The 23,991-nt window shown below is 51.1% G+C and overlaps 1 protein-coding gene across 4 annotated transcripts in view; it reads left to right on the top strand.

Annotated features, from left to right (window-relative positions):
* The window catches only part of Pemt (phosphatidylethanolamine N-methyltransferase), an 84,323-nt gene extending 60,452 nt beyond the window's left edge, over window positions 1–23,871 (top strand). For 2 of the 4 annotated variants that reach the window (XM_027427312.2, XM_027427314.2), the window contains 5 exons: window positions 7,897–8,012; window positions 17,069–17,214; window positions 20,341–20,452; window positions 23,230–23,304; window positions 23,612–23,871. In XM_027427312.2, coding sequence (XP_027283113.1) covers window positions 7,897–8,012; window positions 17,069–17,214; window positions 20,341–20,452; window positions 23,230–23,304; window positions 23,612–23,669 — 507 coding nt within the window. In that variant the 3' untranslated portion in view covers window positions 23,670–23,871. Of the gene's footprint in view, window positions 1–7,896; window positions 8,013–17,068; window positions 17,215–20,340; window positions 20,453–21,001; window positions 22,021–23,229; window positions 23,305–23,611 lie in introns of those variants that run through there. The other 2 variants (XM_027427313.2, XM_035447692.1) reach the window with 2 other exon arrangements.
* Window positions 23,872–23,991: the final 120 nt, after the last annotated feature.

The following is a 23,991-nucleotide window of genomic DNA, read 5'->3' as shown; positions in this document are numbered from 1 at the left end:
CCTCACCAGCCTAGTGGAAGCAGAGGATAGTTTCCTCAGAGGGGACCAGCTGGGTTCCATGACAGTAGCTTTTAGAGGATTCAAAGTTCCAAGGAGGAAAATGTCCCCTGGCAAGACAAAGATAGGCCTCAGAAATGAGCTATGCTGTCAGTACCTGAATGATAGGCGGTACTGAGTGTTAGGAATAGCTGCTGAGAGCAAGGCCGCATCAGGGTGAGGGCAGCAAGGAGGCATGTTGGATAGGCCTGAGTGAGAACTTGCTCTCAGGAGCTGCCTGGCTAATGAGAGATGAGGGGGGTCCTGCTGGGTACTGCTGAGCTCCCAGGCCACACCGTGCCGGCAGAGTGAGGAGTGACAGTCCAGACCCTGCCAGGGTGTATGCTATTGTATATCAGCAGGCCAGTGCTCAGGTGTGTTCCAGCCTCTCTCCTGGGCCAGGAAACATGCACATATGGGGTAAGCTTCCTTGTGCTTCTGGCTCAGCCCTCTAGGACTGCTGGGACAAAGGACTCCCGGTGGCCTTGGCAGCCTCAGCTGTGCCTTCAACACCTCTCGGCCCGAGGGATCCCATATCCAATCCCTGCTAGGGAGCCTGTCTGGTGAAATAACGGGTAGTGGAACACGAGGTCCCCCATTAGGAGTCTGTTTCTCTGGAGCCTGCCTTGGAGTTGGGGAGACAGGAGCCAAGTGTCCTCTGGAACATCTTCTTTTATCTATTGTCATCTTGCTCCATGTTGGGGAAGACTGTACCCTTACTCTCAGAAACCAAAATGAAACAAACGGCACCTCCCCCAGTGAGCGCCAGGCTCCCAACACATATTTCAAGAACTTGAAGTGCAGTGATTCCTTATCCCTCATAGTGACTCTGAGACAGATTATTAGTTCCATTTTACAGACTGGAAACTAAAGCAGAGAGACAGTGAGCCGCCTGTTAAAGCAGTGGGAGAAGAGCTGGTTCTGCAGCCCGGAAGCTCGCACTCCACATACCCAGTGTTCTGCTGGGCACCATCTAAATGCCTAGCAGCTAGTTCTCCAGTGACCACAGGGAGCCCATCTCCTTTCTGATTGGGCATTTAAAATACCCACCTTGGGAGCCGGGTGTTGGTGGCGCATGCCTTTAATCCCAGCATTGGGGAGGCAGAGGCAGGTGAATCTCTGTGAGTTCAAGGCTAGCTTGGTCTACAGAGTGAGTTCCAGGACAGGCTCCAAAGCAATACAGAGAAATCCTGTCTCAACCCCCCCAAAAAACAAAAATAAAAAAATAATAAACATATCCACCTTGGAGCAGGAGACGTGCTTCAGCAGTTCAGACCACTTGGTGCTCTTCCAGAGGACCCAAGTGCAGCTCCCCAGCACCCACATCAGGTGGCTATAACAGTCTGGAACTCCAGTTCTAGGGGCTTCAACTCTCTCTTCTGGTCATCCACACACATCACACCCACCATCCACCCATCCACACCCACAAATGAAAATTAAAAATTAATCTCAAGAAAATTTACCCTCACTAGCCATTACTTCCAATGTTTCTTGGAGCTGTGAGAAGTAAATAAGAGGATGTTTCCAGAAAATAATCTAGTCCCCAGAAGCAGCTCTGCTGTCTTTGTAGCTCTCACTGGATTGGAAGAGCCAGGCCGACCTCATTAGTCAATTCCACTGTGCCCAGTGGCTCCCCTCGGGAAAAGCTCATGCTGGTGTTTTCAGTAATGAGGCACATTTGGCTTTAATCACAATCATGGAATGAAACAAGAGCCCCTTTGCTGTTTTTGTTTTCTCTTCAAAGCACTTTACTTTCTAACAGTTACTGACCTAATACTGACCCCAAGTAAATGGTGGGTGTGTGGGTGGAATGGTGCATGGATATGAATGGATGGATGGGTAGGTGGATAGATGGGTGCATGGGGGTGTAAATGCATGGATGGATGGATGGATGGATGGATGGATGGATGGATGGATGGATGGGTGGATGGATGGATGGATGGATGGATTACTGGCAGGTGGATGGGCAGAGTCTATATCAGTAGATGAATAGATTACTAGGTGAGTGAATGAGTGTTGTGGGAGGATATTTCTCATAGCCTTTTGAGCTGGAAACTGACTCTGTGCCTTGGGTCCTGAGCACTAAACATACACTCACAGGATATCTTGCAGACCCGGACAGAGTTGTCAGCATCCCTGGGAAGGACCCTAGAAGACATGATTCTGTGTGACAGCAGAATGAATAGAAGCATCTCTCTTTACCAAGCACCTGCCTGTTTCTGAGCTAAACATGTTTCTAGATCTGGAATCCTCAGCAACTATGATAGGTACAGTTATTTCAGCAGAGGAAATGGCCCAAGGTCACCTTGTTTGTGAAGAAGGACTTTATAAACCGGGCATGGGGCTCACACCTTTAATCCCAGCACAGAAGCAGAGGCAGGCAGATGTCTGTAAGTTTGAGGCCAGCCTGGTCTACAGAGCAAGTTCCAGGACAGCCAGGGCTACATAGACCCTTGTCTCAAAAAACCAAAACCCGAAACAAACAAAAGACTAACTCCATGATCTGAATGTGCTGCGAATTAACAGCACAAACATGCCCTGGTGCCTCCTGGGGCCTTTCTCTACATCCAACAGTCCTAGGGTCTGTGTGGCAGGGACAGCTCACCATAGGAGTCTGAAAGCTCCTGGCTCTGACATTGGGAAGTTTGCACCCCATAGGAGCATCACAAAGACAGTTTTCTGTCCTGTGGACACGGATTAGGACTACATATTGCATGGGGTCTAACGCATACTGAAGGTTTTGGGAGTGTGAGGTCACTGGAGGCCTGCCTGCTGGAGGCTGTGTGAGCTTCCCGCATGCATGAGCAACAGGGAAGGCTGCTGGGGCTTCATAGAGTGGCTGGCCACAGTGGTCTTATCATAGAGATTTTTCACTGTAGACTGGGGAGCCAGAATGTTAATATGAAAATTCATATTAGGTCAATGCTAGATATAGGACCCGGCACCTTGTACATGGTAGGCAAATACTCTACCACTGAGCCATACTCCAGCCAAAACTCATCATGGACTACTAGTTAAGACCTCTGTCTGAGGCCAGTGGTGTAGTGCCTGGTGACACCAAGAACAGAGCACTGGGAACTTCCAGTGAGGATCATCCCTTCTGACTAGAATAGCAGCTGTGTGCCCTTCTAGGGAGAGGCACACACATGTGCTACCACTATAGCCAAGCTGGCATCATTACCATGGCCAGAATACCTTCCCAACCTGAGAGGGACCAGGAAGAAAGAGGACACTGTCCCTGCTCAGGTAGCTATAGACCCAGGGAAGATACAGCATTCATATCCCCTGGAAGAGACACTTGTGCCAGAATGTTCCTGTCCATCATCTGGTCTGCCCTCCCACCACACAGGGAGGTAGCTGACTCAGCATGGTAGCAGGCGGTGGCAGTCACATCCCTGGGCCTCTCCCCGGGTGAATGATCTGGGTGCATGATCTCACAAGTGCTAATGGGCTGCTTCTAAAGTGTCTGCAGGATTCCCTGTGTCAGCAGCTGTCACTGCAGCCCTGGCACCTTTTCTTTCCTCTCACTTGGGTGAAGTGTGTAGTTCAGCATCCAGAAAAAGGATGGTAAAACAGTCACTCTGGGACTCAGGAGTCTTCACGGGTTACAAATTGATTGGCTCAATGAATAGCTTTTTGAATCCAAAGTGATGGGGTTATTCATGGGACCTGCTGGTACCTTTTCCCTTTTCTATGAGTCCTTTGGTGTCATTTTGTTCAAAGAGTACATTCCTCACTTGATCTGTCACAGGCTAAGTGACAGATGAGGTTGGCAATGTGAGGGAGGCCCAGGTGTCACAGCGGAGAGGTCAAGGGTACCTATTTTTGTCTCCAGAACACCAAAGACTGGAAACAGAGCAGAGTTTGGGTGTCAGGGACCCAACCCCTGTCTGGGCTTTTCCAGACTCAGTTTGCTTGGCTACAGGGTAGCCTCCCTCCTGCCGCATGAGAATATTCTTGCAGTGTGGGCTTTCAGTAGGCCTGCCATGTACCTTTGGGTATTTAGGGGTGCAGACTGAAGGCCTCATTAAGCCAGGAGGAAAGACCTAACTCTGGACCATGCAGGGAGGGCCTGCATGGTCCATGTCATTGGCAGCCAGCCTCGCTCTCTCACTTGACCCTAGAGGTCAGGTCCAACAAGGATGTGATTTCTAAAAACTTCCTGGGGTACATTGTCTGTAGACTGAAGCATACATAGCTTTCTCAGTCTGGACAGATGTCACCATAGCCCCCATCAACATTGAAACCCTTCCATTCCCTTTTGGCTTCTTCCTAGGCCTTTCCTAATGCCTTGTTTATTGGTTCCATTCAACTGATACTGGGCTTCCTCCTCTTTCCTCCTCCCTCTCTTCTTCCCTCCCTCCTTCAGAGAAATCCCCCACAGTGTGACTCTCCATCCAGGGTCTCTGTGATACAGGTTATGGGAGGGTCCCTTAGGGCTAGAGATAATGTTGTTGTGTGATCCCTCATGTCCTTGTCCTGAGACTTTTATATCTGAAAATATCAACCAGGAGAAGAAATATCAGTTAACCAGAGGTGGGTAACCCAGTAACCACAAGTGTGCTAGCTATTTTTATGTCAACTGGATACAAGCTAGAGTTGTCTTAGAGGAGGGAACGTCAGTTGAGAAAATGCTTCCCTAAGATCTGGCTGTAGGGGATTTTCTTATTGGTGGTTGATGAGGACTCAGCCCACTGTGGGTAGGGCCACCCTGGACTGATAGTCCTGGTTTCTATTAGAAAACAAGCTTAGCAAGCCTTAATAAGCAAGCCAGTAAGCAACACTCCTCCATGGCCACTGCATCAGCTCCTGCCTCCAGGTTCCTTCCCTGCTTGAGTTCCTGCCCTTGCTACTTTGGCTGATGGATGAACTGGTACATACATCTGTGAGAGAAATAAACCCTTTCCTTCCCAAGTTGCTTTTGGTCATGGTGTCTCATCACAGCAATAGCAACCCCAACTAAGACAGCAAGCAGACATGCTGATTAGGCTTTTGGATAGAAAGACTTCTAGGCTTGGGCCTAAAGGGAAGTCTCCAAGGCCCCAGTCTCCATCTCTGCACTTATGGATGGGAATTTCCCATGCATTTGGCTTGTCTTGAGACCAAGAAAAACAACGACTCTGAAGCAACTGGTATTTTACTAGTAGTGTCACTAACAATAGTAGCACTAACTAGGGTTACTAACCCCTCTGCCCTATCCAAAAGTTCCCTTGGCTGACCCCACCCTTTCTCTCCTCAGCAAACTAAAAGAATTCTCATTCAATCCCAGCAATTGTGCGCTTAGGTATATGGCCAGAAGCAAAGATAGCACATGGTAACTCGAGCCCCCCCCCCAAAAAAAAAAAAAAAACCTAAACAAGAGTGCTCACTGCCAGCATTATTCAAAACAGCCAAAATGACAGTTCTCTAATGTCCACCACCTCAAGACTTTCAAAGACTGGAGTCCATAAATTGTTGCATAGGTTGCAGGAAGCCACCCACAAAGGCTGTGGGTCTATGCGAAATGTTGGAATGGCCAATCTTGGGAGATGGAGAGCAGACTGGTGGGTACTAGGGGTGGGGAAGAAAAATAGTGTGGGTGGGTACTGATGGGTATAGTCTTTTCTTCAGGGTGATGCAAAGGCCTGAAAGAAGTCACAGTGATTGTGGAAAACTAAAAAGCCCTTTTAAGTTTCACCAAACAGAAACACATGAAGTGGTCCCAAAGAGTATGCTGAAGTGGCTTTCAGCCATAGGCATTTGGATTTCAGGACATCCCCAAGGCTCTCCTTCCTTCTTCCTCCTAAGAGAGAACTCAGCATCCCATGGAGTTGAAGTGAACGGTACCTTCCAGAAAGGTTTAAGGGCTGTTTGCCTTCCAAGAGAACTGGCAACTGCACTAAGAACAGATGAAGGAGAAGGTCTAGGAAAGCCCCTCCCCCTCTTTCCCTTTTATGGGCTCTGAGGCTAACATCTCCAGGGATGCTGGAGATGGAGAATCAGTGGCCCTAAGCCAATTAATTCATCAGTACCCAGAGCTGGTGAGAACTTCCCCACTAATCAGCTTCCTAACATGGCATGCCAGTTTGGTAGGTCGCCTGGGCAGCAGACAGTGACTGTGGGGCCAGGATCGTGATAGATGTAATGACTGGCCCTAGAGTACTGTGTCATAAAATGGTGGAAATGAAACTAGCTGCTATGAAATATAGTTCAGTCTCTACTCAGCAAATTAAAATTTCTGACAGTGTCAGCAGTGTAGGGGGCTTTGGGACCCTCAATGGATATACACATACACTGTTTATGGTGGGGATCTGGTCTGGTTGAGCCACAGTAACCTGAAAATATCAAATATCATAAATAAAAAAATTATCTGGGGGCTTATGAGTTGGCTCAGCAAGTTAAGGGACTTGTTGCCAAGCCGGATGAATTCAATCCCTAGAGCCAACGTGGCAGAAGGAATGAATGGTTGTTCTCTGGCTTCCACAGGTCCTTGTGCATGTATGCATGCCTGGCTGCATGCATGAGTAAGTGCATGCGTGTGTGCATTCCTCTGTGTGTGTGTGTGTGTGTGTGTGTGTGTGTGTGTGTGTGTGTGTGTGTGTGTGTACAGGTTTCCACATCTATACACGAAATAGTAATGTAAAAACAAAAACAAACATAAAAACCCCCCAGTGAATGCATTCAACACATCTAACCAAATAAATATCCCTGCTGGCCAGCAACACAAACCTATTTTATGATAAATTGTTGACTAGCTCATGTCATTTATTGACAAGTGTCCCATCCCTGCCCCAGTGCTGCCTGCATAGCCCACTCTAGAGCAGTCAGTTCCCTCATGATCGATGGAGCTGTACCTCCGACACTGCTCAGTATTGTGAGGGGATTAGATCACATGTCACTAGTCTGGAAAGAACTGAATTCAAATTTAGTGTGGTTTCCACTGAAAACATCACTTCTGTACCATTCTAAAACTGAGAAATTGCAAGTTGAATTGAGGGCCATCCATACACACATACACAGATACAAGCACATATGGACACACACATGCATGTGCACACACAAACATACATGCACACACATATTCATATTCAGGACATGGGGGGTACATAGCTTGCTCTTGTAATTAGGCAACCAGAGTGTATGTTTGCCCTTGGGCATCCTCCCCACCCCTTCCTCCCCTCTCTGCATCGGCAGAGAGTTCATCTGAGCACCTGGCTCAGGCACAATGCCCCAGGAGCCCAGTGGGGGCAACCCTAGCAACTTGGATGTGGATGTGTGCACGGAACTCAGGGGTGGGGTCTGCAGAGAGTTGGGACAGCAGCCTACTTTCTTCTTCTGGTTTAGAGTTGAGATGTGACTAGTTGGAAATAAAAGGATTCTAAGGCTAAAAAATTATGCACGTGCAGTCTGTACCTTTGGGAGAGGGCAGGCTGAGCACAGCATGAGGGTAAAGGACTGCCTTTGCTTTGTCTTGTTCCTTGAAACAATCCTGTGAGAGTCCCTAGTGGTGACAGGAAGAGGCCTGGAGCCACCATTTCTAGGGCTTCTTTGTTGGTGGCATCTTTCTCTTTCTGAATAATAGGAGCCTTTGGAACTGCATGAGATGGGATACACAGCTTCCAAGGTGCCCTGAGAATTGAGTCCCCACCTTTAGAGTGACTGTCAGCCTGTTAGCCACGCCATCCTGCCTACACTAAGGGATGGTGGAAGTCCTGAGAACAGCCCTGATGTGTAGCTGACTCCCAACTCACCACAGCTGCTGCACCCCTGTCGTTCACCTTCCTTGGACCTGGGCCTGGGCACTCAGACCTGCTGTTTCCACCCTTCCTGTACCCCAGCCAACACCTCACCTCTCACTCTTGTTCTCGGCCCTTCGTGCAGGTAGCAAGGTGGGAGCAGAAAACTCGCAAGTTGAGCAGAGCCTTCGGGTCCCCCTACCTAGCCTGCTATTCCCTGGGCAGCAGCATCCTGCTTCTGAACGTCCTCCGCTCCCACTGGTAAGCTCCGGGCCACTACAAAAGCTTGTCCAAGTGAAAGTCATGGTCAGGAGAGGGAGGGCCAGCAGGTCAATCAATGTCTGGGAGTTCGTGTCAGAATATCCAGGGATGGGGCTGGAGAGGTGGCTCAGAGGTTAAGAGCACTCGCTGCTCTTCCAGAGGTCCTGAGTTCGATTCCCAGCAACCACATGGTGGCTCACAACGATCTGTAATGAGATCTGGTGCCCTCTTCTGACCTGCAGGAATATATGCAGGCAGAATACTGTATACATAATAAATAAATAAATAAATAAATAACCAACTCAAATTGATTTATAAAAAAAACAAAAAATCAGAATGTCCAGGGAGCACTTCTTCCAGAGGCCTCAGGCCATTGTCAACCATCTGGATCTCTGGTTGGCAGAGGCATCCTTGTGATTTTGGATATGATATTTTATCGTCCAGTGGAAGGAGCAGCTTGAGCAGAGGGGACAACACCTGGAGAGATTCCCCTTGCTTATATCCCTAGAGCTACCTCTATGATATGCCAAATGGGAGATAGACACTCTGGCCAGGAGTCCCTGTGGGTCAGGAATTAAGCTTAGACCACCATTGAGAAGCCATTGGCCTATCTGTTGACTTGGGACATGTTGCCTTCCTGCCATCAAGGAAAATTGCCAGCCCAGTTGATGATGTTGATGGTGAGGCTCAGGAGCAGAACCTCTGCATGGACCTCCCTCCCTGGCGTGGGCCTAGCTGAACTGAGCACTGCACCATAGGGTCTCAGGTTGTGCAGGAAGAGAGTGGAATCTATTGTTCAGACTGGCTCAAGACTAGCATGGCTACTTCTGAGCCTTGGGTTCACGTCTCAGATCCCATGGATTTCATCACAGGTCTTGTGTACACATAGGCTGGACGAAGCCTTTGTACTGCTTTATGAAATAAAGAAGGCAATGTTACAGTTTAGAAGTTGAGAGTGCTTAGGCTGAAGAAGTACCCTGTGTGGACTGGTCACTGAGACTAATCTCTTGGATAGGGCATGCACACCTGGCATGTCCACTCCCTTTATCCTAGTTTGACTCTGTAGGTGCAGGAAGCACCTATGAAGTGGCCATCAATCACCCAGTATCTTGGGTGTGAGAATCCAGGCAGGGATGTGAGTGATGGGCCCAGGTCCCTCATATTCATATTCTGTAAGCATTTGGCCTAAGCTTCCTCATGGCAGGACACCCTTACTGCAGACCCTTGTCATTTTCCCCTCCTGTGGGTCAGGAGTGTGGGGTAGGGCAAGGGTCCCATTCAGCTTGTCTCTATGCCAGACCTGGTCTATGCCTCCAGGCCCTGAGGGCTTGGGCTGCTCAACATCTCCATGCTGGACAAGTCTACAAATGTCATCATCCTTAGAGGGAATGGGTCCTTTGACACCTATCCTTGGTTGGCACATGAAGAATCTTTGTAGGGTGTCCTTGGTTGGCATATGAAGCAACTTTTGTAGAGAGTCCTTGGTTGGCACATGAGGCATCTTTTGTAGGGTGACCTTGTCAATCCCCACAAAAGGGTAAAAATGTGGCTTAAGGCTGCACCTCTGACTGGTCCTCCATTCTGCTAGCCAGTCTCCAACCTGATGAAGTCGGTCTGGTTTGGGAATGCTGTCTCTGTGAACTTGGCCAATCAGCTATTCCCTTCCTAGGCTGCTTTAGAAATGGGTACCACTGGGTTCCTGGCATGAAGGCATCTTTAAGCTCCTCAGATAACCTAGAAAACCCATGTCCCACCCCAAACCGTAAGGGATGCTGTCAAATCAGAGGCTGTCCCCTGCCCAGGTGTTTTCAACCTGGCAACCTCAAAGGGTCATTTGAGTGCTTACTCCTTCTTTTACAGTTCCAGCCAGCCCTGCCTATCCCCAGTCCAGGAGCCATGCTGAATGGGCTCTGTCTCCCCATCAGCTGTGAGAAATCCTTCCTGGGTACACCTCTCACTTGGTCCTGTGAGGTCTTAGCCCCCATTCAGCCCTTTTGTGGGTTTTGTTCTTGAGTATCTTTGTTAGTATGGGGTCTTCTGACAGGCCAAGATCAACCCTGTCTGTGACACACCTGTGACAAGCCTGGCTGACATCTGGATTGCTGTCTAAAATCTCCCAGCTGTAGACAGGTTGCCTAGTCGCTCTGGGCTCTGCTTGGCTTCCCAAATCTCACTCTGGTTTGTTTGCTTTTTGGCAACAGGATCTTACTCTGTAGCCCAAGCATCTGGTGCTTACTTTATGGACCAGGCTGGCCCTGAGCTTGTAACAATCTGGGTTACAGACATGAGCAACATGTCTAGCTTCCTTGCCTCTCTCTGAGGGCTCTTAGGGATTCTGAGCTTCAGATGGGTTCAGCTTTCCTTCCCATAATGCAGGTCCCCTGGGGAGAAGTGACTGGGGCTCAGAGGTGCAGACCTGCTACAGAGTACGGGGCTAGAGGCAGCAGCATCCCTTTCCAGCAGGCCCCCATTCACCTGAGGCTCAACAAGGCCCTTTCTGCCCTTCCTCTGTGGCTGCAGACCCCGAGGAACACCCAGCAGAAGCTGAGAACTGGAGAACAGTAACCCTGGAGCCGTGGGACACTGGTCAGCAATGCTGAGCGGGCAGACCCAGAGGCTTCTTAATCTCCATCCTGCGGCTGGGGCATGGGAGTAGCCTTGTGAATGTGCCTGATCTTACTGTCCTAGCGGAACAGCCGCCAAGGTTTTAATGTGACCCACCAGATAAGGACAGTTCAGGGAAGCGCTGCAACCCCACCCATTTTCAAGGGTTTAGTTCAGTGACATTAAACAGTTCTGTTATGCTTATAACTGTCACCTCCACCTATCTCCAGAACCTTTTATTTATTTTACAAAGCTGAAACTCTATACCATTTAAGCACTAACCCCCTCCCACATGCTGGCCCTGATTCCCCCTCTGTTTCTGACCCTCATGCCACTTCTCCAGGAGCATTGTGGAGGAGGAATCAGGGCACATAACCAGTTTACTGTATTCAGCATGATCACCTCATGCTGGAGCACATGTCAGAACTTTCTCCTCCCCAAGACTTATTGATATTCTGCTGTGTGGGTTAATGCGATTCTGCTCATCCATCCACCAAGGGAGCTCGTCCACACTTTAGCTCCCTTGAGAAGTGCAGCTGTGGGCATGGTGTGCAAGTATCTGAGTTTCTTAGTTCCTTCAGGTGTGTTCCTTGGAGTGACATTTTGCATCACAGGGTCACTCTGTTACTGTTTTAAGGACCTGCCAAACTGTTTTTTTTCTACAGTCGCTGCTCCACTCTGATCCAGCAGCAGCTCTGGAGTGATCCAGTTTTCCTACACTCCTCCCAACCCTGAGCTCCCTGTCTTTTTGACAGTGACTTAATAGAAGGGTAACATCTTGCTTTGGCTGTGATAGGAAGGTGTTCCAACCATCCCTGGATCAGTAGCCTTCCCTGGATTCTATTGTGAATCAAAGCCAGCCTGGGGAAGGTCCCCGGACAGCCTCAGTTCTGTCCCTTAATGCTGGTGACCGTGAACAGCTTACCTCTGTGAACTTTGGCTTTGGATTTGTAGCCACTTCTCAGAGGGTGTTGGTGGGAAAGCAGGGGCCAGGGTGGGCCCATGGGCATGCATGCCTGCATGTGAGGGAACTTTATTGGGGCACCAGGGCCAGGAGGGTGGTGCCAGGGAAATGGCATCACAGCCCAGCTTGGGCCAGGTATGACACCATGAGGAGAGGAGTCAGTGGATGGTACAGTAGGCTGAGCATGGTGGTGCATGCCTGTGGTCCCAGTTACCTGAGAGTTGAGACAGAACAATGATTGAATCCAGGAGTTTAGGCCAGCTTGGGCCACATAGAAAAAAAAAAATCCAGCTGGTGCAATGACCTTCAGCAAGAGTGGGTGGAGGGTTGCCAGGCAGTGGTGGCGTACGCTTTAATCCCAGCACTTGGGAGGCAGAGGCAGACGGATCTCCATGAGTTCGAGACCAGCCTGGTCTACAAGAGCTAGTTCCAGGACAGCCTCCAAAGCCACAGAGAAACCCTGCCTCATAAAACAAAAAACAAACAAAAAAGAGTTGGTGGAGGGTGCTTCTGTGTCTGGTCTAGACACCTTCTCAAGCATTGAACTCCAGCAGACAGTTGAAAAGACCCTGTCCCTTGGTCCTCTGGCTGTATGCCTTCTAATCTAGTCCTCAGTACCCTAGCATCTCACACATGTATGTGTTGTACGTAAGTTCACACAAGCTAATATCTGGTACACAATTTGGTGACAATTGGTGGTTCCCAGCCTTGGGCAGCCTCCCCTTTCTGGTTCTCAAACTTTTCCCCCAAATGATAGCCTTGTGACCATGAGGTGGCTACCACCTCCTTCCAGTCTCTGCCATGCTGGCCTGCCTTGGTCTCCAGGGGTCAGCCTGGTGCTTGTTTCTTTTTGTGGTGCTAGAGTTGGAGCCCAGGCTTCATACTCCTAGGCAAGTACTGCAGTGTTAAGCTACAAGCCAACCCTTGTTCTGGATGCTTCCTCTGATTTTGTCCTTGTCACCTGGGATAATATGACCCTAGATGGTATGTGTCTTGCCATCATGGTAGGAGAACAGGCACACTTGATTCAAGTCTGCCTGCCTCTTGTGATGCCAGGACTCCACAGTGGTTGGTGGGTCACTAGGACTCACGATGTATCAGCTGGCCTGCATGAGCTGGTGGTCTGGGAAGAGACCAGGGCGGATATGCTAGCTTGTTATTTGGAGGTTAAGGCAAAGTCTGGATGCAAGAGAGTGATTAGCAAAGAACTGTTTGCTCTGGCTGGGCTCTGGCTGGATTCTGGTTGTGCCTTGAGTGAGGATGAAACCTGCTGGATTGGGAGGCATCCATTGAAACCCCTCCCTCAGCAGCCCCCTGATGGCAGCTGGCCTGAGCTGTAGCTTCTCATAGGCCACAGGCTAAAGCAAGGCCCCTGGGCAGTGTGGATGACCAACCAGGCAAGGCACCAGAGAGCTACTGGAACCTCTTCTCCCCTGCTGTCTCTTAATGGAGGTCCCTGTGCATGGCTGGAGAAGCAGAGAGGGAGTCTGAGTTTGGTTTCCTGGATCCCAAGAAATCGGGAAGGGAGGTAGTGGGAGGGGGGCCAGCCAGAATAATATCCAAGTGGAGCTGAATCTGTCCCCTCAGCTGAGGCCCTAATAGCCTGAGTTCTGAGTGACAATGCTATATGTAACCTTTAACATGGTGAGGCTGAGGACCTGCTTGTTCACAGGCCAGCTGGTGGCCTGCTGCCCCTCCTCCTGTGTGTATGAGACCGTCTGGATGCTGCTAGGCTCAGGGAAACCTTGGGAAGATGCTTTGGTTAGTGTGGTGTGGGAGCCTTGCTATAGGGGATAATGTGATGAGCTGTTGAGTTCCTGTGCTCTGTATTGGAAAAATGAGCCCACCACAGGCCTAGTTTCCTGGTCTTGCTTGGCCTGGCTAAACTGTGAAGAGAAGCCTGAGATGGAGAGTGCAGGCCAGCCTATGCATGGCTGTCTGCAAATGCAGCCCACTAGTGAGGCTATACAAGCATAGGGACAGGAGGCAGCCTCTCAGCAGCTGTGCACACCTCAAGTGGTCAGGTGTGAGGAGCAGTGTGCAGGCAGCCTCCAGACTCATCGCTGATGGAAAGTTTAACCCTATTAAAAACATAGAATGCAAGGGGCTGGAAAGAGGGCTCAGTGGCTAAGAGCACTTGGTGTTCTTCTAGAGGACCCAGGTTCAATTCCCAGCACCCACATGGTGATTCACCATCATCTGTAACTCCAATTCCAGGGGATGTGACTTCTGGCTTCCACAAGGCACTAGGCATACCAGTGGTGCACAGACATACATGCAGGAAAGACACCCATACATTAAAAAAATGAAATAAAAATTAACATAAAAAATAGGACCCAAGCCGGGCGTTGGTGGCGCACGCCTTTAATCCCAGCACTCGAGAGGCAGAGGCAGGCAGATCTTTGTGAGTTCCAGACCAGCCTGGTCTACAAGAGCTAGTTCCAGGACAGCCTCCAAAGCCACAGAGAAACCCTGTCTCGAAAAACCAAAACCAAAAAAAAAAAAAAAAAAAAAAAGGACCCAAAACCCAGGAATGAATCTCCATCACTGACACCCAGTGCAGAATAGCTCTGAAGGAAAATTGCTCCTGTTAGCCCACTCTGCAGTGGAATGTGGCCGCAGAGCACTTGTTTCTAGTTAATTCTCCCTGTGGAATGGTCTGTGCTTTCATGACATATGAAAGTATATAGCCGCCACCTAATTAGGCACCAGTTCTAGTGAGCCTTTATGTGTCACATGGTGCGTGGGCCACTAGGCTAAAATGACCCCTCCCACCCACCCACACACACTCTACCACCTCCACACGCATGGCCATCTCAGCAGGCTGAAGCAAATGACCCATGGTGCACTTTGCCTCTCTTGCCCTACTCCTATCCCGTCCACTGGAGGAAAGTCTACCAGTGGCGAAAACAGATCCTTTGAGGTGTCTGCTATGGGCTCCAGACCTTGTCTACAATCTTCCCTTCCCAGCTGGGCCAGACATCACTGGCAGGAGTCATTCCAGCAAAGTCTGCCTCCACAGGGACCCCCCCAGTCCTGGCCCTCTGCTCCACACAGCTTGTGTACATTGCAATTTGCAGCCCCTTCCAAACACCTCTTGCACTGCTCTTTTTCTGAGCCTTAAGGCATCTAGCCCCAGCCATTCCTCATTCTGCAATAGTCTTTCTATAACACCCCCACCATGTGAATGCTCCCTTCAGATCTCAGCTGAAGCACGAGGTCCTCACTCGGTACCCAGATTGCTGCCCCAGGTAGCACAGTGTCCCACATGCTTTGCTTCTTCCCAAAGTTTGTCATGGGGTTGGCCTCAGTTTTCTCTTGTCTGTCCACAGTCTGGAGCAGTGAACCATTCGGTGTATACAGCCCTTCAGCAGCAGTGTTGCATGAAGAGGAAGAGAGAGGGGTCACCACCATGTCTTACAGGAGACACCCATACTAGGTTTCAAGTCTGTTTGAAGCATCCTACCCCTTTTCTTCCAGGAGCTGGCAGCTCTTCTATGGCCACTGATGGTGTCCCTGAGAACTCAAGACAGGTGGCTTAGGGCTGGCCAGAAAGAGCCCCTCGGGTTCTCTGTCCTCTGTTCATGTAGATGGAGCCCAGAGGCTACTAGGCAGTACTACCCAGCCTACTGAAGAATCAACCTTCTCTGTGCCATTGGCCCTTATGTCGTGTGGCCAGGAAGCAGGTGTCTGCAGGTAGCCTGCACGGCTCAGCCTGAAGGTGTGGTTCATAAGCCTCTCCCACTACACATACATGTGAGGGAGAGCAGGAAGGGTATGAGGATGGGAGTCTAATTTTCCATGGCCTCAGCAGCAGGATCTACAGTATGGAGGGGCCATTGTGCTGTCCAGAGTGTGGGTTGTAGGTACAGCCTCCTCTCACAACACAGGGTGTGAGTGATGCCACCTAACTCCATGGCAGCCACAGTCACAAACTCATCTCAGAAATTAAGCCTGGAGCTGCAGAAAGAACCTGGGCCAGGGCAGCTGAAATGATGGCTTAGTTTGCCCTGACATTATGCATTGTTGGTCACAGGTCACTTGTGGGTTTGCCCTGACACCATACACTGCTGGTGGCAGGTCACCTTCCAGCCTCTGCCATGGTGTTTGTTTCAGGCCATGGTCCTCCCTTCTTTCTCATCTGTCTCCTGGCCTGTGCTGAGAGCCAAAGTGACTGTTTCCAAGAGCTGAACATCAGATTGGTAGGAAGAATTCCAATGAAGCTAGGTTTAGTGTGATCCACTGAGTGAATGATGTGTTCTGCTGAAAGAGTCTGAAAGATAAGCAAGCTCCTGGGTGATGGTGGATGGACACACGGGTGGATGAATAAGTAGGTAACTAGGTCTCTAGTGACTAGGTCAATAAATGGAAAGAGAAGGTTGGACAGATGTGTTGATGGGTGTGTGCATGGAATGGATGGATGGGTAGGTAGGTAGTGGGTGGGTGAGTGGATAGAGAATGGATGGACAGACATATGAGTGGTTCAGTGGGTTGGGAGAACCCTTAGAGAGAAGTATATGTAGTTGTTGTGTATGAGCAGAAAATCTCCATTTAAATTAAGCACCGTGATCGTAGACAGAATGGAAATGTGTTTCCACACGAGCGCTTGCCTTACACATCCTCCTTTTATATCACTTGCATACTTAGCACCTTCCTCTTGTCAATGCCCACCCCTTTTCCTTGTGAGGCCCAGACCCATTACCGACCTGCTTCCCTAACCCCTCCACCTCTCCTGGGCCAGGTGCCACAGAGAACCTGACCCTCCACGCCCGCCGACTCTGCCATTGTTTGCATGTGCCCTTCTGCTCAGACTGCCTTTGAGGAGGGCCTCCCATCACTTGGCCACAAAGCCTGGTTGAGGGAAGGATATAAAGGTCATTTGGTGGAATTTAAATTTTCAGCCAGTTGCCCAGGTGTGGCTTGGCCTTGGCATCGGCCGTGGCAAGCAAATCAGCCGTGTGGGCACAGCCAGCTCAGGCCTGGATCTGCAAGGAGAATGGTGTCTATCACCACACGTAGCACATGCCAAGCTCAGGCCCCAGGTGCTGGGCTTGCTGTGTACTGTGTACTGCACATGTACCTGTTCTTCTGTGTGCTTAATTCTCATCCACAGGACAAGTTGACAGGGCCTGAATGTGCAAAATGCTGGCCCTTGGAACTGAATCCTGCTAATGTGCATAAAGTTATAAATGGTTTTTATCAGTAACCTATTTCTGAAATTTAGGATATTTTGCATACATGTCAGAATTTGTGACTTCTCATTGAAAGGATTAAAAAAAAAAAAAAAACTTTGGCAGGCCTGGGCCTTTGGTCTTATCTAGTCATCATGACACTGAAGACTAGATAGTTCATGCAGGAGCCTGGGCCCTACCTGTAGTGCCTCTGTGGCTATTGAGTGTGTGACCCTAGGGCTGAAAACTTTGAGAAAGGCAGGGTACCTGCCATACATGCTATGACATGCTGTCTGTCCTTGTCCCCTGCTCCACAGCTTCACACAGGCCATGATGAGCCAGCCCAAGATGGAGGGCCTGGATAATCACGCCACCTACTTCCTGGGCCTTGCACTCCTGGGTGGGGGCATCGTATTTGTGCTGTCCAGCTTCTTTGCACTGGGGTTCACTGGGACCTTTCTAGGTAAGTGACCCTGGGCAGGTACACTGGGGTGCAGGGAGGAGCAGAGTCTGGTGATTGTCATTTGCTAGCTTTGATGTGCCTTGAGAAGCACTGGGAGACCCAGCTTGTCATGGTTAGGACAGATTCAGTTTTGCTAGCTCATTGGACTACAGGGCACCACGATGCTTCCTGGGAGATAAGAAAGTCCTAGTCCTGGTTGATGGGCCCCAGAGTGCTCTCCTGGGCCCAGCTCCACTTGAAGAAGGCCCTCAGCTCTTGTTTGCATGGAAGGGCAAGGTATTAGAGTGTAGCTGGGACTGAGGGCAGACAGGGGTAAGACCCTCCACCACAAGACCACTCTTGGGTTTGCTTAGCACACTTGGCTGCCAGGTGGTAGGATCTTGGCTATGGTAGGTACAGGCAGAGTTTGTACAGGTCTAGGGTGGGGTGAAGGGTAGAGAGATGTTATCTCCATCCTCCACTCCCTGGGGCTCTGGTGCTTTGGGCTGAGAACCTAAAGTGGTCTGCTCTGTCCAGAAACCTCAACTCATGACAACAGTCACTTCTGCCATCTTGACAGCAAGAGAGGGCAAGCTCAAGAGAGACTTCCACAGGGAAAGGGGACCTTCAGAATGTTGATGGAGGGAAGGTAGCAGCCCCATCTACAAAGGTGCCTGCTCCAGCTCCCAGGATGTCCCTGGGGCTAGCACAGCTACAGGAGAGCTGCCTCTGCACAGGGACCACCAAATTTGGTCCCTCCTGGCTTCTTATCATGCAAAGACCAGGCAAGTCTCTGGGCCTTAACTGCCCCCAGGGCCTCTGGTAGTCTTCAAAGCCCTGCTGTCACCTAGCCTCCCATGGTTCCAGCAAAGGCTCCTAAGAGCATCTATCTGCCACTGACACTTCAAGTACCATCCAGTCTGCTGGTTCAAGTGATAGTGAAGTCTGCACCGCATCCTGGATGTGCTGAAGAGCCTTCTGCTGTGACAGGACCCACACAAAACTAGCATACATATTGGCCTGGCCTCTGCTTGGGCCAGGCTGCCTAGCAGCAGACTTGGAGCTCCAGAGTGTGTGCTTAGGAATGACAATGCCATGAGGAACCAAGAAACATATGAGTTAGGCATCCTAATGTTGTCAGTAGCAGCTCAGTGCTTGCTGCTCAGGCAGGAGCTGCTAGCAGCCATCCTGAGAGAGTGAGGCCAGAGTGGGGAGAGGAGAAGCAGAGTGCGAGCTGGAGGAGGAGCAGGTCACAGTGGGGGCTTCAGGTGGTGATGCTGGAGAGCTGTGGCAGTTGGGACAGGGTTAGGGAGCAGATAGAGACCCTGATGGCTGCCTGAAGGCCCGAATCTTCCCAAGGTAGGAACCATGGAAAGGATCTCAGTGACAAAGAATTGGGGATGGGGAATGGTGGGGCCAAAACCAGAGGAGGGAGCCTCATGTAGAAACTGGTCCTCCTCACAGAGATGGGAGCAGGGAGCAGCAGGAGGGTCCCCCCATGACTTGTGGGTGGAAAAGGGGCTGTGGCCACCTAAGGAAGAGATGACGTACTGTCAAGTCCTGGAAGACAGGGTTAGCAGGGCTGAGGCATGGGGTGGGAGGGCTGCAGGCAGTAGGGGTGGAGAGCCAGGGGAGGAGCTTTGTGGAGGTACTCAGGTGTTGGAAGACAGACGGGGCACCCACTGTGGATGGTCAGGGCCAGCTGAGTGAGTCAGAGGGGTGCAGGCAGTGCTGACATGGCTTTTGGTAAAATGGCCTAGAAAGCAGAGGGCCCTGCAAGCTCTGGAAGTAGAGCAGAATGGTCCCTCTGGTGTGACTCAGCCTGAAGCAGGTTTCTGTGCCACCTACCGTCAGGCCCCACTGCCCCGCTTCCTGCTTCCTCCCTGTGGTCCCTGGCTAGCCTCTTGGACTCTTGTATCTTTTGTCCCTGACAATGACAACACCATTTCTACCAGATACCTCCTGCAGGGGCTCCCCTTGTTGAGCTGGCTGCCCTACTTTCTGCCTGGGATGGAGCTGCATTGTCTCTCTGGTCTGATGGGGGACAAAGGAGAGGCTGCTGGGAAAGACTGCCCTGGCCCAGTGGAGACGCTCACCATTAGAGACCTCAGCCAGATGCTTTGTTCTGTGAGAGTGACCTGGTTATGTGGATGGGTGACTGTCCATCTGGTGGTCTCCCCCCATGTCACCTCCCCTGGGCTGACCTCCAGAGTGACAGGAGGCATGCAGTGGGCAGGCTGGAGCCACAGCTGATCTGCCCTAGTTGCTGTGAGAAACACCATGAACAAAAGCAACTTGGGAAGGAAGGGTATAGTTGGCTTATATGTTACAGTCCATCACTGATGGAAGCCAAGGCCAGAAATTAAGGCAGGAATTCAGAGGCAGGAACTGAAGCAGAGACTATGGAGGAATGCTGCTTGCTGGCTTGCTTTCCATGGCTTGCTCAGCTACCTTTTTTTTTTTTTTTTTTTATACAACCCAGGATCACCTGCCCAGGGATGGCACCACCCACACTGAGCTGGGCCTTAACCCTCCCACATAAATCATTAATCAAGAAAATGCCCTACAACCATGTCCATAAGCTAAGCTCATGGAGACAATTTCTTAATTAAGGTTCCCTCCTCCCAGGTGACTCTAGTTTGTGTCACGCTAACAGAGCTAATCAGTTCACACCCTAGCATCTGGCACCCCAAGAGGACTATTGAGGCTTAGGAGGTAAAAGGGAGAGGAGGGAAGAACCAGGCAGATAAGAGAGGACTGGCACTGAAGGTACTGATGGGCAGGGCCTCTGAAGGAGGGAGGAAGGCTTAGGAGGGAGCTCTGCACAGACAGAGTAAGGCTTCTCAAGAAAGGGACAGGCAGACACAGGGGCACCTGGTGGGGAGAAGGGGGAGCCCAGTGGCTGAGGCTCTGGAGAAGACCGAGCTGGGAAGCTCAGTGTCCAGCTCACTCACGGAGCTGGTGGGAAGGCTCTGATCCTGTAGCTGTGGGCTCTGATCCCACCACTGACTGGGAGCTTCTTGGGGCACAGGACCCCACCTCCCATGCAAATCTTCCAAGGCTCACTGGGGATTTCCTTCAGTAATAGTGCGGCCAAGGACACAGATGGCTGAGTCACCCTCACATCCTATCCTGTCTCATCCACAGGTGACTACTTTGGGATCCTCAAGGAGGCCAGAGTGACCACATTTCCCTTCAATGTGCTAGATAACCCCATGTACTGGGGGAGTACAGCCAACTACCTAGGCTGGGCACTTATGTGAGTACTTGGTACCCTCAGAACCCCTAGGGGTCCAGACCCAAACTGAGCCCTCTTCTACCCTCTCATCCTGCCACCTCCTGATCTCCCAGAGCACATAGTTCCTCTCCCAGGCTGCATACATGTTTTCCCTTCTGACTGGAACCTGACTGCATCCATCCCTAGTCCAGTCTTCCAGACCCAACTGATGGTGTCCCCTCCTCCAGAAAGTCCTTCCTGCCTCCTCTGTGCTTCTAGTGCCCTGTGCTGGAGCCTGTTTCCTCTCTTACAGCAGGGTTGTATACATGTCTCTCTGTATCACCCAGTAGTGCCCAGTGCTCAAGAGTGAAGGTCACTCCAATCTCTGAGTGGCCAGGTCAGGGTTCTGAGGCCTGTAACAGCTGTGACATATGACAGCTGCCTCCAGAGGGTCCTGATGTGCAGTGCTAAGAGGCCCAGCATAGTGGGATGGAGCCTTCATCTGAGGGCTTATTAGAGATACACTGTTACTTGGCAGCAGACAGTGACCCAGCAGGCCTCCCACAGCCTGACTGACTCCTGCTTTTCAAGTCTCACAGGGCAAGGGATTTCTAGGGATCCAAGATTGACACAGGCCCTCGGACCCTGCTTTCTCCAGTCCTCCACCTCCCCAGTCCTACAACAAGGAGTGGAGGAACCTGGGCTCTGCTCTCCTTGACTCTGGGCTGAGTGTGATCATTTGCCAGTGGGACTGTCTTGTCTACCCAGGGTTGTTAGGCAGTCAAGTTGGACCAAGGTGATGGTAAGTGGCCAGATTTTCATGGAGATGGGGGGTGTCAGGGAACCAGCTGATAAGACTGTTCATGTCATGTCATCATCTCCTAGCAGGTCTTTGAACTTGCATTAACCATGGACCTGGTGCAGCTGCCACCAGGAGGCAGGAGGCAGGAGGAGGGTTGTTTGTCTACAATACCTAACTCCTGCTGGGAGCAGGCTTCCTAGAGCCCTTGGGATCACTGTTACCACCCCAGTATCTTAGATCAAGGCAGGGGAAGTTCTTTCAGGGTCTCCCATAAGCCTTTGACTGGGGTCAGCCACATCAGTGACTGTTGTAGGCAATTGAAGACTTGCTTTATTTAGGAATTGTGACAGAAAGTCAAGGCCAATGAGTCCATCCTTTCCCATGACAGGTGGGGAAACTGAGGCTGAAGACTGAGTTCACCTCAGGTCATAGAGGAAATCTGGGGCAGAGATGGTCTTGGTGCTTAAGTTCCTGGCTCCAAAGCATATCCCCCTTCAGCTCTGCTTGCCTTTTGTGTAATAGTGAATTGTGGGGTCATGCTCACAACCACCAAGCCCAAGGTTTCATTCATCAGCCATCTTCCAAGGTCTTCCCTGACCCACAGATCCTCATGTGGCCAGAGCCACAGCTGAACCCTGGCTGGGGACAAAGTGCTTATTTAGCCAGGAAGGAGAGGAAAACATCATGGTCATAGTCCCGCTCAGGTCAGGACACAGACATCAAGCTCCAAGTTGAAAGATACAGCAAGGACAAAATCCTAGTTTAGAGCCCAGCTAAACTTTGGGAGGTGGCGGGGAAGGGGGGGGGTCACAAATTGAGACATGAGAGTTGAGGGGGAAGTTCAGCTCAGGGCCTGGGGGCAATGGCAGAGGTGGTAGCCTGAGTGTAAGAGCAGATGAGCCCTTCAGATGTTCTGTGCTGTGCAGTAGAGGGTCCTGTGTCCCTGCCCCTCCCAGACAGACACACGGACACACTAGCCAAAGTGAGGCCTAAGTGGGAAATAGGGAGTGAGCAAGGCAGAGGGTCCTGAGGAGACACACATTCTTGAGCCCATTGCCCTTGGGTGGCTGGATGTAGGTTCTCCCTATAACCTGAGGCCTGTTCCTGTCCTTTTTGGTTCATTCCCTTCCTGCTGAGATGGATGCAGCAGCCCAGGGCCTGCAGGAGCCAGTGGAGCCAGAAGTAACCATAGAAATAGCCTGGGGGGCAGCTCGGCAGCAGCTATTTCTGGAAACCTGAGGCAGATAATGCTCAGGTTCCTCTCTGCTGTCATTAACAGGCTGTCTGCATTCATTGGCAGAGTGAGGTCAGAGACTGGTCACCTGCAGAGAGCCATGACAGATATGCTGTGTACATTCTGCCAAGGACTTCTGTCCTCCAGGCTGTAACTGCCTAGGTGCTGGAAGAACAGCTCATGGACTAGGGCAGTGGCAGAGGTGGTAGCTGGACCGCAAGGGTGGGTGGGCCTGAGTTCTGTCCTGTGCAATGGAGGGGTCCTATGCCCCTGCCCTTGCCAGACAGATTATGGACAGACTGGCCAGCATGAGGTCCAAGTGGCCATTAGGGAGTGAGCATGGCAGAGGGCCATGTGAGACTGCTGGCTCTGAGGGGGAAGGTCTTGCTGTGAGAAGATCCTTACCACAAGCCAGGGCCACTCTGGATGGTGGCTATGGGCTGCTCCTCTGTATGGTCCAGAGCTCAGATGGCAGAACTTACCATCAGGCCATGTGCTCATGGAAGCCCTAGGTTGGTTTTTTACATAGACTTCTGTTCTAAGAACACTGTCTGGTGGGCAGTGGAAATGTTCCCTATCCTGAGCCTCGGTCCCAGCAGGCTAAGAAGCAGGGACTACCTGAAAAGGTGTCCCTCATCCCCTCCTGTCTCCGTGAACCTCTAGAAAATCAGGGCCACCTCCAGGCTTAGCTCATCCCGAGTGATCCCAGCATCAGCCCAGGACCAACCCACTATGTTGCAGGAGTGTCTAAGTTCTACCAACGGATGGTATGTCTGTCTGCAGGCACGCCAGTCCCACAGGCCTGCTGCTAACGGTGCTGGTGGCACTCGTCTACGTGGTGGCTCTCCTGTATGAGGAGTGAGTAGAGCTGTGGTGGAGTGTGGGAGATGGATGTGATGGCCAGGTTAGACCAAGCCTATCTTCAGAACTGCTTCATGTGGCTTGGCAAGCTTCACCAGGCTGGGGTGGGGAGGGACACTGGTACCTGAGACCTAGGCAGGCAAGCAGGTGGCCCTGGTCCCTCCAGGCCCCTCTTGCTCTTTGAAGCCTCTGGGGAAGTTCTGGGAGACAGTGGGAGTGTGGGTCCTATCCTTACTGGTGGGGCAGGTTCTGGTGCTGGGGTAGTGTCCCAGAGCCGCCCACTGGAGCCTTTTCCTGCCCACAGGCCCTTCACTGCTGAGATCTACCGACAGAAAGCCACCAAGTTACACAAAAGGAGCTGACAGGGCCATGGGGGAATCTGTGGAAAGCTGGACTGTCCTCCTGGCTGCCCTGAGCATCAACTGTTCTTGGGGAGAGCAGCATTGGCCACTATACCTGTGCCTTGGAAACCAGTCATGGATACCCCAGGCATTATGCTGTGTGACCACTGAGCCTCCCATCCCCACCATGCCCTTACACATTAATAAAGACATTGTGACCTCAGCACCTCTGGGCCCCTTTTCATCTGGTCCCTGGAGGGAGGACAGGGGATGGGCTCTAGGCTGTAGGAAGCCTGGGCAGGGCAGGGGGAACTACACCCTTGAGGACTTCTGGGCCAGCTTG

This window comes from Cricetulus griseus, chromosome 7 (assembly GCF_003668045.3).
Source record: "Cricetulus griseus strain 17A/GY chromosome 7, alternate assembly CriGri-PICRH-1.0, whole genome shotgun sequence".
Lineage (NCBI taxonomy): Eukaryota > Metazoa > Chordata > Mammalia > Rodentia > Cricetidae > Cricetulus > Cricetulus griseus.
This window is presented reverse-complemented; position numbering and strand designations above follow the sequence as displayed.